This window comes from Delphinapterus leucas, chromosome 14 (assembly GCF_059928025.1).
Source record: "Delphinapterus leucas isolate spDelLeu-1000000601 "Yukka" chromosome 14, BTC_Dleu_Yukka2, whole genome shotgun sequence".
Classification (NCBI taxonomy): Eukaryota; Metazoa; Chordata; class Mammalia; order Artiodactyla; family Monodontidae; genus Delphinapterus; species Delphinapterus leucas.
Window position 1 is genome coordinate 72,058,531 of NC_143142.1, and position 18,225 is coordinate 72,076,755.

General features: G+C 35.5%; 1 protein-coding gene across 7 annotated transcripts in view; it reads left to right on the top strand.

Moving 5' to 3' along the window:
• WDR7 (WD repeat domain 7) overlaps nucleotides 1-18,225 on the top strand; it is a 375,177-nt gene that overhangs the window by 33,807 nt on the left and 323,145 nt on the right. For all 7 annotated transcript variants that reach the window (XM_089895232.1, XM_089895231.1, XM_089895230.1 and 4 more), the window contains 7 exons: nucleotides 4,083-4,159; nucleotides 5,000-5,119; nucleotides 8,688-8,833; nucleotides 9,189-9,291; nucleotides 11,376-11,508; nucleotides 11,757-12,005; nucleotides 12,925-13,145. In XM_089895232.1, the coding sequence (XP_089751358.1) occupies nucleotides 4,083-4,159; nucleotides 5,000-5,119; nucleotides 8,688-8,833; nucleotides 9,189-9,291; nucleotides 11,376-11,508; nucleotides 11,757-12,005; nucleotides 12,925-13,145 (1,049 nt within the window). The remainder of the gene's footprint in view (nucleotides 1-4,082; nucleotides 4,160-4,999; nucleotides 5,120-8,687; nucleotides 8,834-9,188; nucleotides 9,292-11,375; nucleotides 11,509-11,756; nucleotides 12,006-12,924; nucleotides 13,146-18,225) is intronic.

An 18,225-nucleotide genomic window follows, 5' to 3' on the forward strand; every position in this document is an offset into this window, starting at 1 on the left:
CATGCTATTATTTACTTTCATTAAAGCAAACCACACAAGGGAATCCCCATAAGGTTAACAGCTGATCTTTCAGCAGAAACTCTGCAAGCCAGAAGGGAGTGGCAGGACATATTTAAAGTGATGAAGGAGAAGAAACTACAACCAGGATTACTCTACCCAGCAAGGATCTCATTCAGATTTGACAGAGAAATTAAAACCTTTACAGACAAGCAAAAGCTAAGAGAATTCAGCCCCACAAAACCAGCTTTACAACAAATGCTAAAGGAACTTCTCTAGGCAGGAAACACAAGAGAAGGAAAAGACCTACAATAATAAACCCAAAACAATTAAGAAAATGGTAATAGGAACATACATATCGATAATTACCTTAAATGTAAATGGATTAAATGCTCCCTCCAAAAGACACAGATTGGCTGAATGGATACAAAAACAAGACCCGTATATATGCTGTCTACAAGAGATCCACTTCAAACCTAGGGACACATACAGACTGAAAGTGAGGGGATGGAAAAAGATACTCCATGCAAATGGAAATCAGAAGAAAGCTAGAGTAGCAATTCCTGTATCAGACAAAATAGACTTTAAAACAAAGACTATTACAAGAGACAAAGAAGGACACTACATAATGATCAAGGGATCCATCCAAGAAGAAGATATAGCAATTGTAAATATTTATGCACCCACCATAGGAGCACCTCAATACATAAGGCAAACACTAAGAGCCATAAACGGGGAAATCAACAGTAACACAATCATAGTAGGGGACTTTAACACCCCACTTTCACCAATGGACAGATCATCCAAAATGAAAATAAATAAGGAACCACAAGGTTTAAATGATACATTAAACAAGATGGACTTAATTAATATTTATAGGACATTCCATCAAAAAACAACAAAATACACATTCTTCTCAAGCGATCGTGGAACACTCTCCAGGATAGATTATATCTTGGGTCACAGATCAAGCCTTGGTAAATTTAAGAAAATTGAAATCGTATCAAGCATCTTTCCTGACCACAACACTATGAGACTAGATATCAATTACAGGAAAAACTCTGTAAGAAATACAAACACATGGAGGCTAAACAACACACTACTTAATGAGCAAGAGATCACTGAAGAAATCAAAGAGGAAATCAAAAAATACCTAGAAACAAATGACAATGATACACAACAACCCAAAACCTATGGGATGCAGCAAAAGCAGTTCTAAGAGGGAAGTTTATAGCAATACAATCCTACCTTAAGAAACAAGAAATATCTCAAATAAACAATCTAACCTTACACCTAAAGCAATTAGAGACAGAAGAAAAAAAAAAAACCCAAAGTTAGCAGAAGGAAAGAAATCATAAAGATGAGATCAGAGATAAATGAAAAAGAAATGAAGGAAATGATAGTAAAGATCAATAAAACTAAAAGCTGGTTCTTTGAGAAGATAAACAAAATTCGTAAACCATTAGCCAGACTTATCAAGAAAAAAATGGAGAAGACTCAAATCAATAGAATTAGAAATGAAAAAGGAGAAGTAACAACTGACACTGCAGAAATACAAAGGATCATGAGAGATCACTATAAGCAACTATGTGCCAATAAAATGGACAACTTGGAACAAATGGACAAATTCTTCGAAATGCAAAACCTTCCGAGACTGAATCAGGAAGAAATAGAAAATATGAATAGACCAATCACAAGCACTGAAATTGAAAGTGTGATTAAAAATCTTCCAACAAACAAAAGCCCAGGACCAGATGGCTTCACAGGCGAATTCTATCAAACATTTAGAGAAGAGCTAACACCTATCCTTCTCAAACTCTTCCAAAATATAGCAGGGGGAGGAACACTCCCAAACTCATTCTACGAGGCCACCATCACTCTGATACCAAAACCAGACAAAGATGTCACAAAGAAAGAAAACTACTGGCCAATATCACTGATGAACATAGATGCAAAAATCCTCAACAAAATACTAGCAAACAAACTCCAACAGCACATTAAAAGGATCATACACTATGATTAAGTGGGGTTTATCCCAGGAATGCAAGGCTTCTTCAATATATGCAAATCAGTCAATGTGATACACCGTTTTAACAAATTGAAGGAGAAAAACCATATGATCATCTCAATAGATGCAGAGACAGCTTTCGACAAAATTCAACACCCATTTATGATAAAAACCCTGCAGAAAGTAGGCATAGAGGGAACTTTCCTCAACAATAAAGGCCATATATGACAAACCCACAGCCAACATCATCCTCAATGGTGAAAAACTGAAAGCATTTCCACTAAGATCAGGAACAAGACAAGGTTGCCCACTCTCACCACTATTATTCAACATAGTTTTGGAAGTTTTAGCCACAGCTCTCAGAGAAGAAAAAGAAATAAAAGGAATCCAAATTGGAAAAGAATAAGTAAAGCTGCCACTGTTTGCAGATGACATGATACTATACATAGAGAATCCTAAAGATGCTACCAGAAAACTACTAGAGCTAATCAATGAATTTGGTAAAGTAGCAGGATACAAAATTAATGCACAGCATTCTCTGGCATACCTATACACTAATGATGAAAAATCTGAAAGTGAAATTAAGAAAACACTCCCATTTACCATTGCAACAAAAAGAATAAAATATCTATGAATAAACCTACCTAAGGAGGCAAAAGACCTGTATGCAGAAAATTATAAGACACTGATGCAAGAAATTAAAGATGATACAAATAGATGGAGAGATATACCATGTTCTTGGATTGGAGAAATCAACATTGTGAAAATGGCTCTACTACTCAAAGCAATCTACAGATTCAATGCAGTCCCTATCAAACTACCACTGGCATTTTTCACAGAACTACAAGAAAAAATTTCTCAATTTGTATGGAAACACAAAAGACCTCGATTAGCCAAAGCAATCTTGAGAGAGAAAAACGGAGCTGGAGGAATCAGGCTCCCTGACTTCAGTCTATACTACAAAGATACAGTAATCAAGACAGTATGGTACTGGCACAGAAATAGATGTATAGATCAATGGAACAGGATAGAAAGCCCAGAGATAAACCCATGCACACATGGTCACCTTACCTTTGATTAAGGAGGCAAGAATATACAGTGGAGAAAAGACAGCCTCTTCAATAAGTGGTTCAGGGAAAACTCGAAAGCTGCATGTAAAAGAATGAAATTAGAACACTGCCTAACACCCTACACAAAAATAAACTCCAAATGGATTAAAGACCTAAATGTAAGGCCAGACACCATCAAACTCTTAGAGGAAAACATAGGCAGAACACTCTATGACATAAATCACAGCAAGATCCTTTTTGACCCACCTTCTAGAGCAATGGAAATAAAAACAAAAATAAACAAATGGGACCTAATGAAACTTAAAAGCTTTTGCACAGCTAAGGAAACCATAAACAAGACGAAAAGACAACCCTCAGAATGGGAGAAAATATTTGCAAATGAAGCAACGGACAAAGGATTAATCTCTAAAACATACAAGCAACTCATGCAGCTCAATATCAAAAAAACAAACAACCCAATCCAAAAATGGGCAGAAGACCTAAATAGGCATTTCTCCAAAGAAGATACACAGATTGCCAACAAACACATGAAAGAATGCTCAACATCACTAATCATTAGAGAAATGCAAATCAAAACTACAATGAGTTATCATCTCACACCGCTCAGAATGGCCATCATCAAAAAATCTGCAAACAATAAATGCTGGAGAGGGTGGAGAAAAGGGAACCCTCTTGTACTGTTGGTGGGAATGTAAATTGATACAGCCACTATGGAGAACAGTATGGAGGCTCCTTAAAAAACTACAAATAGAACTACCATACGACCCAGCAATCCCACTACTGGGCATATACCCTGAGAAAACTAGGGGGAAGCAGTTGCATAGCACAGGGAGATCAGCTCGGTGCTTTGTGACCATCTAGAGGGGTGGAGTGGGATAGGGAGGGTGATGGAAGAAAACAAAACAAAAAAAGCAAACCATGGTCCATGTCACTGTTGTAACCATATTATTGTTTAAAAAGAAAGCATGTTGTGCTTGTAACTGGCTTCTTTTTCCTTCTTGGTGTAGAGGACACTGTGGTGGCGCTCTCAGTGACGGGCATCTTGAAGGTGTGGATTGTTACCTCGGAAATAAGTGGCCTGCAGGTGAGACAAATGAGGCTGGAAGTCAGTTCTCTGTTTCTGTTCTTATGGAGTCTTACATTTTAGGCCCCTTCTCTTTTTTACTTAAAGAGGAAGGAAAAAGCTATTCTTTTCAATAGTCTTATTGACATAGTATAGAAGAGTCCCCTAGTATGCTCTCTCTGTACGTGAATTATTTTTTTTCCCTTTTGAGGGTAGATATCTGCCTTATCAAGGATGCAAAGCAGAGAAACATGCTGTGCAGGATCTGAAGTAGAGAAACACAGAAGAGGATTTTCCTCAACTGCTTCTGTTTAAATTTGAAGTTAAAAGGTAGTTTGCTTGAGGGGGAAAAAGAAAAAAGCAAACCACCACAAAGAAGATATAAAGCAGGTTTTAGTCCTCTGAGTTCTTTGGACTTGAATTCCTTGTTACTTTTTAGCAATAAGAAAGGCAGATCAATTTTCTGGCAATATAGATAGTAATATCTTCAGTTAGGGAAGTTTTAGACATTGAATCTGGGAGAAAGTGCAGGAATTGATGAGGTTTTTATAACCTACAAGCACATGTAACTATAAAAATTAGGATTGATTCAAATTTTTATCATCTGTCATTGCCAGTGATGACACTCTGACTCACATTAGTATTTTAATCTTAAGTAGCTTTGTAGCAAAGATGTTGTACCCAGAGGATTTTAGAGTATATCTTTGCTGCTTTTTACTACCTTGGTTCTCATGTGAGGGGCTAAATTGATGAACATATCAAGAGATGCCTTTATTTCATTTTGTTTTCTTTATCATTGTGTGATAATTTTAACTGACGACCCAGCCAGTCCTAAAGTTTTACAGATCTTTCTCTTTTCAGGATACTGAGCCAATATTTGAAGAGGAGTCCAAACCAATTTATTGTCAGAATTGCCAAAGCATCTCTTTTTGTGCATTCACACAGAGGTCGCTTCTGGTTGTGTGCTCCAAGTATTGGAGGGTAAGATAAACTACATAAGTAAGAAATTGTATTTTTGCCCTTCGTGATATTGGTTTATCAGACTCCCGAAGAAGATTGTAAGGCGGAGCTTGGTGTTAGAATATTTGAAACATTTGGTCTGATTTTGATATCATATTTTGAAGTATGGAATTTGGCTGTATATAGTTATCTTTTTTGTTTTGGTTCATAGAATGATTCAGTTAATGGTTGTTAGTTCTGTTGATCTTAATTTCTGCCTTTTGCTACCATATTTTTCATCGTCTTGTCAGTACAGCATGGGCAATGGTGGTGAGTTTTCTGCAAGTTGGCTGTATCTTTGTAGGTTGTTATTATCCCAGTTGCCATTCTTTTCTGACATTTTGGAGTTGGCAAGGTCTTCTGTCATTAAAGAGCTAATGATGGAAGGTATATATTACTTTCACGTTGCCAGACTTTAATATTTCCATAATAGAAAAAGAGCCATCAAGTTTTGATCACTTGCTCTGCTCTGTGCCTAGCATACTTTTCAAAGCTTTCCATGTATTATTTGGAAATAACTCTCCAAGGGGTGGTATATTAGTTATCTAATCCTGCGTAACAAATTATTTCAAAAGTTAGTCACTTAAAACAACAAATTTGAATCATCTGTTTTTGGTCAGGAATTTGGGTTTCTGTGGGTCAGGAATCTGGGCATGGCTTGGCTGGCCCAGGGTCTCTCGCAGACTGTGTTGAAGGTTTTGACTGGGATGACTACCTCATCCCACGGCTCACCTAGGAGAGGGTCTGCTTCCAAACCTACCTGGTGGTTGACAGGCCTCAGGTCCTACCAACTGTTGGCTGGAGACCTTAGTTCTTTGCCGTGTGGGCCTCTCCATTAGGACAGCTCACAACACAGGAGCTGCCCTTCCTCAGAATAAGTGAGTCAGAGGGACTTCCTTGGTGGTCCTGTGGTTAAGACTTCATGCTCCCCGTTCAGGGGGCACAGGTTCAATCCGTGGCCGGGGAACTAAGATGCCACACATGCTGCACAATGTGGCAAAAAAAAAAAAAAAAAAAAAAAAAAAAGTGAGCAAGAGAAGGTGTAGCCAAGACCCACCTAATCTTAGAGCTGAGATCCCATTACCTCTGCCACATTCAGTTCTCTGGAAACCGTCGCAAAATGCCGCCTGTACTCAAGGGAGAGGATTACGTGAGGATCCTAATACTACCAGGAGTCAGGGATGGGTGGGGCCATTTTAGAGGCCGCCTGCCACGGCAGGGATTGTGGCTTTGCCCATTTCACAGATGAGGCAACTGAGGCGTAGGGGGGATAAATAACTTGGCTGAGGTTATACAAGTGGTGGTGGTTGTACAAGTGACTAAGGTTATACAACTCAGGCAGCCTGACTGCAGCAGCTGCTCTCATTACTACTGCGCTATCCTGTCTCAGCGTGGACAGCCTTATGTATGTCTACTCTGTATGTGGCATACTTATGTATGTCCACAGTATGACTCTTGTTTGGGATAAGATTAGAGAAGAAAAGCTAGCAGCTGCTTAGTTGTAGTAGGCCATATGCGATCCTTCCTTTGTCTTAAAACTTAAAACACATCCAAATAGAAATAAAACAAAGTGCAAGAGGATACAGTGAAAAATATACACCCTTTTCCCCCAGGGCACTTCCCTTCCCCTCCCCAGAGGCAGTAGCTAATACCAGTTTCCTGTGTGCCCATTGTCAGCATTTTATAATCATGTGAGATCAGCCTTCTCTTGAGTGCACACACAAGAGTGAAAAGACTAGATCAATGGTACAGGATAGAATGCCCAGAGATAAACCCACGCACATATGGGCACCTAATTTACGACAAAGGAGGCAAGAACATACAATGGAGAAAAGACAGTGCTTCAGTAAGTGGTGCTAGGAAAACTGGACAACTACATGTAAAAGAATGAAATTAGAACACTACCTAACACCATACACAAAAATAAACTCCAAATGGATTAAAGACTTAAATGTAAGACCAGATACTATAAAACTCTTAGAGGAAAACATAGGAAAAACACTCTTTGACATAAACCACAGCAAAATCTTTTTTGACCCACCTGCTAGAGTAACGGAAATAAAAACAAATATTAAAAATTGGGACTTAATTAAACTTAAAAGCTTTTGCACAGCAAAAGAAACCATTAACAAGACAAAGAGACAACCCTTAGAATGGGAGAAAATATTTGCAAATGAAACAACAGACAAAGGATTAATCTCCAAAATATACAAACAGCTCATGGAGCTCAATATCAAAAAAACAAACAATCCAGTTAAAAAATGGGCAGAAGACCTGAATAGACATTTCACAAGGAAGGCATACAGATGGCCAAGAGGCACATGAAAAGATGCTCAACATCACTAATTATTAGAAAAATGCAAATCAAAACTACAATGAGGTATCACCTCACACTGATCAGAATGGCCATTATCAAAAAAGCTAGAAACAATAAATGCTGGAAAGGGTGTGTTGAAAACGGAACCCTCCTACACTGTTGGTGGGAATATAAATTGATACAACCACTGTGGAAAATAGTATGGAGGTTCCTTAATAAAACTAAAAATAGAACTACCATATGACCCAGCAATCCCACTGCTGGGCATATACCCTGAGAGAACCATAATTCAAAAAGAGTCATGTACCACAATGTTCATTGCAGCTCTATTTACAATAGCCAGGACATGGAAGCAACTTAAGTGTCCATCATCAGATGAATGGATAAAGAAGATGTGGCATATATATACAATGGAATATTACTCAGCCATAAAAAGAAACGAAATTGAGTTATTTGTAGTGAGGTGGATGGACCTAGAGTCTGTCATACAGAGTGAAGTAAGTCAGAAAGAGAGAAACAAATACTATATGCTAATGCATATATATGGAATCTAAAAAAAAAAAAAACGTGGTACTGATGAACCTAGTTGCAGGGCAGGAATAAAGAGGTAGACATAGAGAATGGACTTGATGACATGGGGTGGGAGGGTGAAGCTGGGGTGAAGTGAGAGTAGCATCGACGTATATACACTACCGAATGTAAAATAGTTGGCTGGTGGGAAGCAGCAGCATAGCACAGGGAGGGAGGCTTAAGAGAGAGGGGATATGGGGACCTGTGTATGTATATGGCTGATTTGCTTTGTTGTGCAACAGAAACTAACATGGTATTGTGAAGCAATTATACTCCAGTAAAGATGTATTAAAAAAAAAAAAAGACAACCAAAGAGTGAGAGAAGATAGCTATGGTGTACACTATGATGAGGGACTCGTCTATTATTGATAAAAAACAACTTCTACAGGTCAAGAAGAAAAACACCGACAACCCAATAGGAAAACGAACAAAAACATTTCACAAGAGAGGAAAGCCAGGTGACCAGTAAATGTGTAGAAAGGTGTTCAGTTTCATTAATCGTCAGGGAAACGCATACGAAAACAACATGTAGATGGTATTGCAACCCACCAACATGACTTTCTCAGTTACTGCCAAAAAGAGGTTTTCAGTTTTTATATGGTTAAATTGTCTTATTTTGTTTTATGGTTTTTAAAACGATTGCGAATCTCTTATTCCTCGTAGGTATTTGATGCTGGGGACTACTCCCTGTTGTGCTCAGGTCCGAGTGAAAATGGACAGACGTGGACTGGAGGTGACTTTGTCTCGGCAGATAAAGTCATCATTTGGGCTGAAAATGGGCAAAGTTTTATTTACAAACTACCTGCCAGGTATTCAATAAATAATGTTAGGACTTTAATTGAAAGCAAAAGTTTCCGAATTTGGGGTATAACCTGAAAGTATGAAAATGTAGAAAGTATAAATATTTAATTTAGGTAAAAAACTTGAGAACTTAAGTTGATTTGTAATTGAGGTTTAATTTCTAAGCACAAAAATTAGGTGGAGTTTTTATTTGAAGTAGAGTATGTTAGTAACATTAATTATTTAATTTTTTCATGCCGATATTAAATTAACTATAATTAAAATATCCATATTTTGTCCATTGTCAAAAAAAGTCATCATATGGTATGATAAAATATTTAATGTCAGTATTTTTACTGAATGTTGTAGTTTTCTCATTTTCAGTTGCCTTCCAGCTAGTGATTCATTCCGCAGTGATGTGGGGAAAGCAGTTGAAAATTTAGTTCCTCCGGTACAACATAGCCTCTTGGATCGAACAGATAAAGAGGTAAAATTCTTCAGGTATCATTTATAATTGGTAGTTATGTTGAAAAATTTTTACAACTATATTTATTGGTGTCTTTGGTAGCTAAGCATTTGAAAGATTCAGTACAATTCAAGGCTGTGTGTTAGATACTCTAAAACATTTTGACATGGTCAGTTATTATAAGCACAGTTTTCAGATTTGCTTATAATATGCCTATAATGTAGCAGTCACTTTTCTCCAGGAATAAAAATGGTCTTATACTGATTACAAAGTGGCAATGACTTTTTGATAAAATTCATATTGATGGCATAAATTGATTTTATACTCATGCAGTTATAAACATAGTGAGAGATGTAATTTTAGAAGCACAAAGATAATTATGTAATAATGCTGACTGATTATTATTTGAACAAGGTATTGCAGTATCTCCCCAAAACCATGTAGTGATTTAAATCATTAGGCATTAAAAATAAAGAAAAAAGACATTTTTTTCCCTATAAAAATCAAATTTATTATGACTTCTAAGAACCTACTTAATATCAGTTTAAAGTTGAAATGCCCTTAGTACTGGGTTTTCAACTCTATTCTTTGAGCATTAAGAAAGAAGCTTTGGTTTTGGAAATAAAGTTTCCTTTACTCAAGTTCTAGGTTTCCACAGCTTTTTCATTCTGAACATTTTGTTCCATCTTTATGTGGAGAGATGGCGAGGGGAAGGGAATTAATTTTTACATGATTTTGAATATATAGAATTTATATATCCATGTACAATTAAGATCCTCTATGACCTGTCCTTTAGTCTCTTAACTTAAACTCCTACTTACTGCTCTCCAAACAAGATAGTCACTTCTATTTAAATCAAGAGATAATGACTTATATAAAAAACATACATGATGGGATTTCCCTGGTGGTCCAGTGGTTTGGACTCAGCACTTTCATTGCTGGGGCCTGGGTTCAATCCCTGGTCAGGGAACTAAGATCTTGCAAGCTGCTTGGCACGGCCAAAAAAACCCCACAAAAAACCACGAAACAAAACAAATACATACCATGTTTCTTTATGTATCAGCTCCCCAATACATTTTAAATTAAAATATATGTACTGTGTGGTGTTAGATACACAGTGAAATATGAAATACTGGCTATTACAGCTGTTGTAGCAACTTTTCCTAGTTAAGCATGTTGTTTATCAATTAAAACTTTTAGTAATTTTCAGGCTTTAAGTTAAATCAAGTAACTAACTATGCTTAATGCATATAATTTCTATAGGATAATGCTTTTTAGGAAACAACTGATACCGAATACGGATTATTTGTTAACTATATGTTTAAACACTGAAGTCTATTTTTTACTGCTTTTTAGGATGAGCTTCTATGCTTTAATGCTCCAGTTTTAGTATATTAATAATCTAAACTTTAAATTTAGGAGTCCACCACTATTTAGTATTTTCAAATAAGTGGTCTCACTGAAGACACAGGATCTTAAGCAGAAAAATAATTTGTTTTAAAAATGAAAGTATACACAGCACCCTAATGAATGGTTTTTGTTCCTAGTAGTTTATAGCAAATCAGGCTAGGTTCAAGTGGATTATGTAAATGTCATCAAGTATCATGCCATTAGTTGAAAAATATTCTCTTAAGTCCTCTAGTTGTACAAGCTTGGTAGTTTAGTTTTGCATCTACTCTTGGAGACTAATCAGGGATGGGCAGAAAGCTCAGATTAGCCTGTTCTCCCCTTTTGACCTTTTAAGTGGAGAATTTTCTTTTTGGTAACGAGGGGTATATCTTTGTATTAATTGCTTAATAGCAGACAAATAATTGCATTGTGGTTTTTACAAAGCAGAGAAAAAGAATATTAATTCTAGAGAAAGACTATAAATTTAGTTTTCATTTGTGTTCTATGTACTGGATTTGGGTATTAGTTGATATGTTTCAGTGCTACAAAATTAATTAAAATATTATTGAATACTCATTCTATAAATGCACTTTTTTTTTTTTACTCTGGTACCGAGGCAAAGTACTTAACACCCTAATCTGAAAAAATGTTAATGTGTGGAATATTTTGTTTAAAAAGATAGCTAAGGGTATTTGAACAAATTTTTTTTTTTACAGTTGCTAATTTGTCCTCCTGTTACTCGGTTCTTCTATGGATGTAAGGAATACTTCCACAAACTATTGATTCAGGGTGATTCTTCTGGAAGATTGAATATTTGGAACATATCAGACACACCTGATAAACAGGAAGGTACAGGAAGTACTAGTAAATCACTTGCAGTAATTTCTCAATTTTTTAAATTTAACAACCTAAATACCAGCCACTGTGTAGCAAATTCATAATGTACATATGTCATTTTCTTCTTAGAATTATAGTTGATGACAGTTATTCTTTGGTATATTACTGAATCATCTGTAAGCACATTTATTTTTATATGTTTAATGTTTTTTCTAAAATACTTAAATGTTTTTCTTTTGTACCAAACAAAACCTCCACAGAGCTGGAAATGACAACTTCTGTTAGTTTGCAAGAGGCATTTGATAAACTGAATCCTTGTCCTGCCGGAATTATAGATCAGCTGAGTGTCATTCCCAATAGTAATGAACCTCTGAAGGTGACCGCAAGTGTGTACATACCAGCCCACGGGCGACTCGTTTGTGGCCGTGAAGATGGAAGCATCGTTATTGTACCTGCCACGCAGACAGCCATAGTGCAACTGCTGCAAGGGGAGCACATGCTCCGCAGAGGTATCCTGAAGATCTCCTAGTGTCTAAAGTGTTTTGAGAACTCTGTAACCATGAACCTGACAATGTCTACACTCTTTGTTTTTAACAAATACAATGAATCCGTGTAGTTGTTCGTGTGCAATGTAGTTGGGAGAATTTAATGTGCACTTAATAAAATACACTCCAGTTGACCCTTGAACAACTCAGGGGGTTAGGGGCACTGACCCTCTGCACAGTTGAAAATCTGCATGTTACTTTACAGTTGGCCCTCTGTATCCTTGGATTCAATCAGCTGCCCCTGTGTAGTACTGTAGTAAATACTTATTGAAAAAAATCTGCGTGTAAGTGGACCTGTGCAGTTCAAACCTCTGTTGTTCAAGGATCAACTGTACTTAGTGTCTATTATTGGAATAAACACCATGTAATGATTGTAAATAAAGAGGTATCTAATTTTATCTCTTTGATATGTGCTAATAATTCCATTTATTATTGGGTACCTATATAGTGTACTAGTAATTATCATATTATCAGTAATACTGGTAATCTTTTAGAACAATGCTGTCCAGTAGAACTATATATGTAACAATATAGGTGATTTTCTAATAGGTACATTAAGAAAAGTAAAAATGAAGCAGGAGAAATTAATTTTAATAATATATTTTCTTTAACCTAGTACAGCAAAACTATGTTCATTTCAACTTGTAATCAATATAAAAATTACTAATGAGATATTTTACATTTTTTCGGTGCTAAGTCTTTGAAATCTCATGTATATTTTACATTCATAGCACATATGAATCCACTCTAGCCACACTGCAAGAGTTCAGTAGTCTCATGTGGTATGTAGCTACTGTATTTCTAGAACTACAGAGCAGTTCTAGGAAACTAGAAGCCTTTTCGATGATAAAATGTATAGCTAAATCCAAAACCTCGTTCACAGGTTGGCCACCTCACAGGACACTCCGTGGTCATCGGAACAAAGTCACGTGTTTGTTGTATCCGCATCAGGTCTCAGCTCGTTATGATCAAAGGTATCTGATATCTGGAGGCGTGGATTTTTCGGTCATAATTTGGGACATTTTTTCTGGAGAAATGAAACACATCTTCTGTGTCCATGGTGGCGAGATTACTCAGCTTCTGGTTCCACCTGAAAACTGCAGTGTAAGTTGATCACGAAAGATTATTTCACTGTGGTAGAGTCAAGTTGTGTTGCTATCAGGCTTAATATAAATGAAATCCAGAGTAACTTAAAATGTGACAATTAAAAAATCCTTTTAATTTAAAAACTAAACAGTGGTAATGTGATGTTTAGGCAAAGTTACAATTATTACCATCGGGCACATAGACGTAGAAGATGCACATAGTTTTTTTTCCTGTTATTAGCTCCTAAATAGCTTGTCCCCGAAATGTAGTAGTAATTTAGAATATGTTTACTGAAGTTTCAATTTTTTGTTCTAAAGTACTTTAAGTATCCCCAAAGTCATTCTCTAATCTCATTATTTTCAGCTTCATCTGAGCAAAAAGATAGTAAACGTATACTTTGGTAGTTTGAAGCAAAATACTTCTCATTACTTATAAATAGAGTTCGTTTATTTTGATATTTTTTTGTGGCTGCGCCGTGCAGCTTGTGGGATCTTAGTTTCCTGACCAAGGGTCAAACCTGGGCCCCGGCAGTGAAAGCACTGAGTCCTAACCACTGGACTGCCAGGAAATTCCCTAGAGTTCATTTAAATAAACAATTATTGTGACAAGAGAAAGTATAACAGGCACTGAAAATGATTTTGGAAAATTTTGTACATACCTTTGTGAAAGCAGATTGCTTTCTTAGTGATGTGCGTGTAGGTTAGGCCATGATGTCAAATATAAACAGCCTAATAATTTTAGAAATAGGAGATTTTAGGAGAACTTAGGATGGATGAATAACAGACCCATAATTTATATTACTGTTTGTTAATCATGAACTTGTTCATGTGATTAGCCACTTCTGTTGGCATCATCACTATGCCCACACATTCACACGTGTGTGTGCACATACATACACAAACACACAGACACACCGTCTTCTTGCACACATATTTCATGCTTATCTTAATCCCTACAGCATCACCAGTTATGGTTTTACTGAAATGAAAAGCATTTTACTTCTGTATCTGATCCAGTATTCACAAGGAGTCTCATTTCAAAGCTCAGAAAATCTTCCTTGGCCTTTCTACTTACTTAATCTTCCTGGTAATGTGTGTTATCTGCCATGTTCTGCCAGTGCTAGATTTCATTTGACTTGATACTGGTGATGTTATAGGAGGTTCTAGTACCAGTGTCTCTCTCTCTCGTTTTTTCCCCTGCCAGATTTGAAAATTCAGATACTTAATTATCCTCTTCCTTCTTTTTAAAATTTTTTTGCCTTTTTCTTGCTTCCCAGTTGGTTGTTCATTTCTTTTAATCTTCATCACTGAGAAAAATTATTGTGTATTTATTTAAATAACCAATTGTATGTCTATTTTAGTGAAATACAGATCATTGTCATTATACTAAGTTATAGCACTGTTAGAACCCCTGCCCTAAACTTTATTTAACAGTACTTAATGCCCCATACTAAAACATGAGTTTTTTGATCTCTGACTGCAAATTTGGGGAAATATCTAATTTTTTGATGCTGACATTGATAATTTAGATTATTTTATTTCAGTTTAGTGCAACCATTTCTAATTTGGCTGGTTTTTGTTTTCATAAGAATAAAACACTGAAAATTAACTAGAGTGTGTGTGTGTGTGTGTGTGTGTGTGTGTATTTTTTTAATTACAGGTATTAAAAGGAAAGTTTTTTTGAGTGGTTTCCATAAGGTCATGTTTTCTTTTTGAACTACATTAATATATTTTTTAGCTTACATATTTATATGAGAACATTTTCTGGTTTCTTTTTAAAAAATTTCAAGTGGGTATTTAATATAATAAAATTTTTTTGATCAACTGCATTTAGAAATAATCTGTAGTGAGTAAAAGTTACCTAATAGACATACATGCAACTAAATAGAGAATGGTCTCCTTACTAGACTAGGTGCTCACCAGAGGTGCTAGTTGCCTGGGAAATACGAAGAAGAGAGACACAGACAAGGAAGCCTGGTACTTGGAAAATAATTTACTCATTATAGGCTTAACAGTAGAATTTTCTTGTTTTTAATTAATTTTCAAAAGTACTGATTAAGACAAATTTGCTTTTAGCTTTGTGATAATTTGACAGTAAATAATGCCTGCCTAGTTATTAAGCTATTCATTTAGCTGGTAGTTTTAGGTCCAGCAGCTAATATGTTTGAAAATCAAAGAGCCTAACTGATTAATAAAAAGCTAAGAATTTGATATTTGCTAAATGTTTAGCAGACGACTATTTTGCTGAGATTAGAGTTAACAACATCATATGCTGATTTTAATACTAGAATTGTCCTCATAAATTGATCCAATGTCATTTTCTTTTAGCAAAAAAAACTTTTACTTTAAAGTGATCTGGTAGTTGGAAGATTATAAATATTTACCAACTGTATGTTTAAAGATAAATACTGAAAAGTTTGTCATCTGCTTTTTTGATTAGAATAGGGTTTTGGTTTTTATCTTAGGTAGATTGGGAAAGAAGTTGAGTTTTGATTTCTTGCAATTTTTTTTTTATCCCAGGAAAAGATGTTCTAAAACAGAGAAATGTTGGTTGCATTTTAAAAATGACTTAAATTGTAATTAAGAATGTACAATTATGATGAATTTTTCTTTCTTAATTTGTGGTCATTTCATGTTTACCAAAATATAGGAAGTTGTTAAAACTGAGCAAAATCATTGTCTCCTGGCTTTGGTAGACAGTGAATGAAAAATGAAATCCTGCCTGCTGGGTAGAAAGGATGCTGCGGCTGGAGATGAGCTTTGAGGACAGACTATACGCCCTTTCACAACTCCACACACATGTACATCTTACTTGTCTACTGTCTAGGTGTTTCTTTGTCATCCTTTCTTTCCCCACTCCTTCATTTTTGTGCTCTTTTAGCATTTTTTTGCCTGAAATCTTTCCAAATTCTTGCTATAGATTAGTATTACTTTAGTGCCAGACTCAGTGGTTCTATACACTTTATTTTTAATAAACTTTCTCTATTCTTTTATTAATGGGAGTTTTAATTATTTAAAAATTTTGACATGTTCATAGATGATAAACATTTCCTATAGTGTTATGTAGAGTACCTGCACTGAATAGATTTTATGTTTATTGTACATTGAAGGTTTTTGTTTTTCATTTTTTAGAGGAATTTTATTTATTTTTTCCCAAATAGTAAAGCTCCATTTAGTCAAAGTGCTTTGAAATTGAGTTTGATTCCCTGAATAGTCTAGTTAACTGAGATTTAACTTTCATATGATACAGATTATTTTAAAGAATTAAAATACAGTAAGAAAATTTAAAAGTTTCCTGAAAATATCCTTTGAGATAGGAAATATTGAAGTAATTCAGGATTGTATAGTGCCAAAGAGTTATTGACAAAAATTCTGCAAGATTTTTTTTGGCAGTATTACTATCTGCCAAGTAATGCATTTCAGTGTTCCAAGAAATATAAACTTACATTTTAGGAGGAGAGTCAGGCAAGTATTTAAGTAAGCCTGTTACAAGGCTGACTATAAATGGTAAAGGAGAGATCCTAACCAAATGCTTTGGTGGATAAGGGCAGGGGCATATCATAGGTACTCAGAGAAACAAAGAGCTTTGGTAAACTCTCAAAAAATCCTGTGAGATTTGACTAACTGTATATTGACTTCATGAGGGGTGGTAGAACTTGCAGTTTTGAGATCTCTATTATTAGGCTATGTGCTGTCTCTATTTCTTTCTCCTTAAGATTATGGAATGTAGAGGAAAAAATTAAGTTTGAGGTGGCTTTTTAGTTTTTTTGTGTGGTTCGGTTTCTTAAGAAAACAAAATGTACTATCCATACATATGAAAGAAATATATACATATAATGTATATAGGTATGAAAGGTATGTGTACTATATATGTATATGAAATATATATGAAAGGAAACAGAAGTGAAACTATCTACTAAAATAGTATTTGAATATTATATAACAATACAAAATATATACTATAAATATAAAAGAGAGTTCTGTGCCATTTTTGTTTGTCATTCCAAGTTGTGCTTATTGCTTTTAAATGAGTGGTTTTGATCTTATATATTGCTATTCAGATGTGATGGTTCTTAGGCAGTTTTAATAGAATTCAAATTTAAAATGGAACCTTCATATTATTATTAAATAAGACTGCCACTTCAAATACTCATATAGAAGACTTTTTAGAAAATTCTTTTTAAAAACAGGCTTGTTAAAATTTTAAGTGCCTTACTGTTTTCAGTTTTCATCTGCACTTGGAATATTATTTACTGTAATGTCTTAAAATATTTTATAAATAGGTATATAAAATGCAAAAGGTATTAAAGGTTATCAATAAAAAGCAAGTCTCTTTTTCCCTCTTGTTCTCCAGCTACGTCATTCCCTTCATCCTGAGTGCAATATTTTATAATCCTACAGAGACTTTCTATACTGTTTTTTAAAAATTTTTAAATTTTTATACAGTTTTTAAAGGTTACTTTCCATTTACAGTCACTACAAATTATTGGCTATATTCCCCTTGTTGGACACTATATGCTTAAGCCTATCTTAACACTCGATAGTTTGTACCTTCCACTCCCTCACTCTTATATTGCCCCTCCATCCCCCTGCCCACTGGTAACCACTAGTTTGTTCTCTATATCTTATACTATTTTTAAAAATATTTATTTATTTGTTTGGTTGTGCTGGGCTTAGTTGTGGCAGGTGGGCTCCTTACTTGTGGCTCTCAGCCTCCTTAGTTGCGGCTCGTGGGCTTCTTAGTTGGCATGCAAACTCTTAGTTGTGACATGCGTGTGGGATCTAGTTCCCTGACCAGGGATTGAACCCAGGCCTCCTGCATTGGGAGTGCAGAGTCTTAACCACTGTGTCACCAGGGAAATCCCTATACTATGTTTTAATACTTCAGAATTATAGCATTTTAGTTTAATCTTATTCTAATAACTGAGACATTTAAGCAACACTGAGAGGTTAGAGATAGAATGATTTCCAGATTTGAATAGCTGTCAGAGGTAGGCTTGGGTGAATTTCCAAAATCTGAACTCTAGGCTAGGGGAGGCCAAAAGAGTGTGCCCAATGTCTGCGGAGTCTGAGGAAGAGAGCAGCTGAAAGGGAGGGCA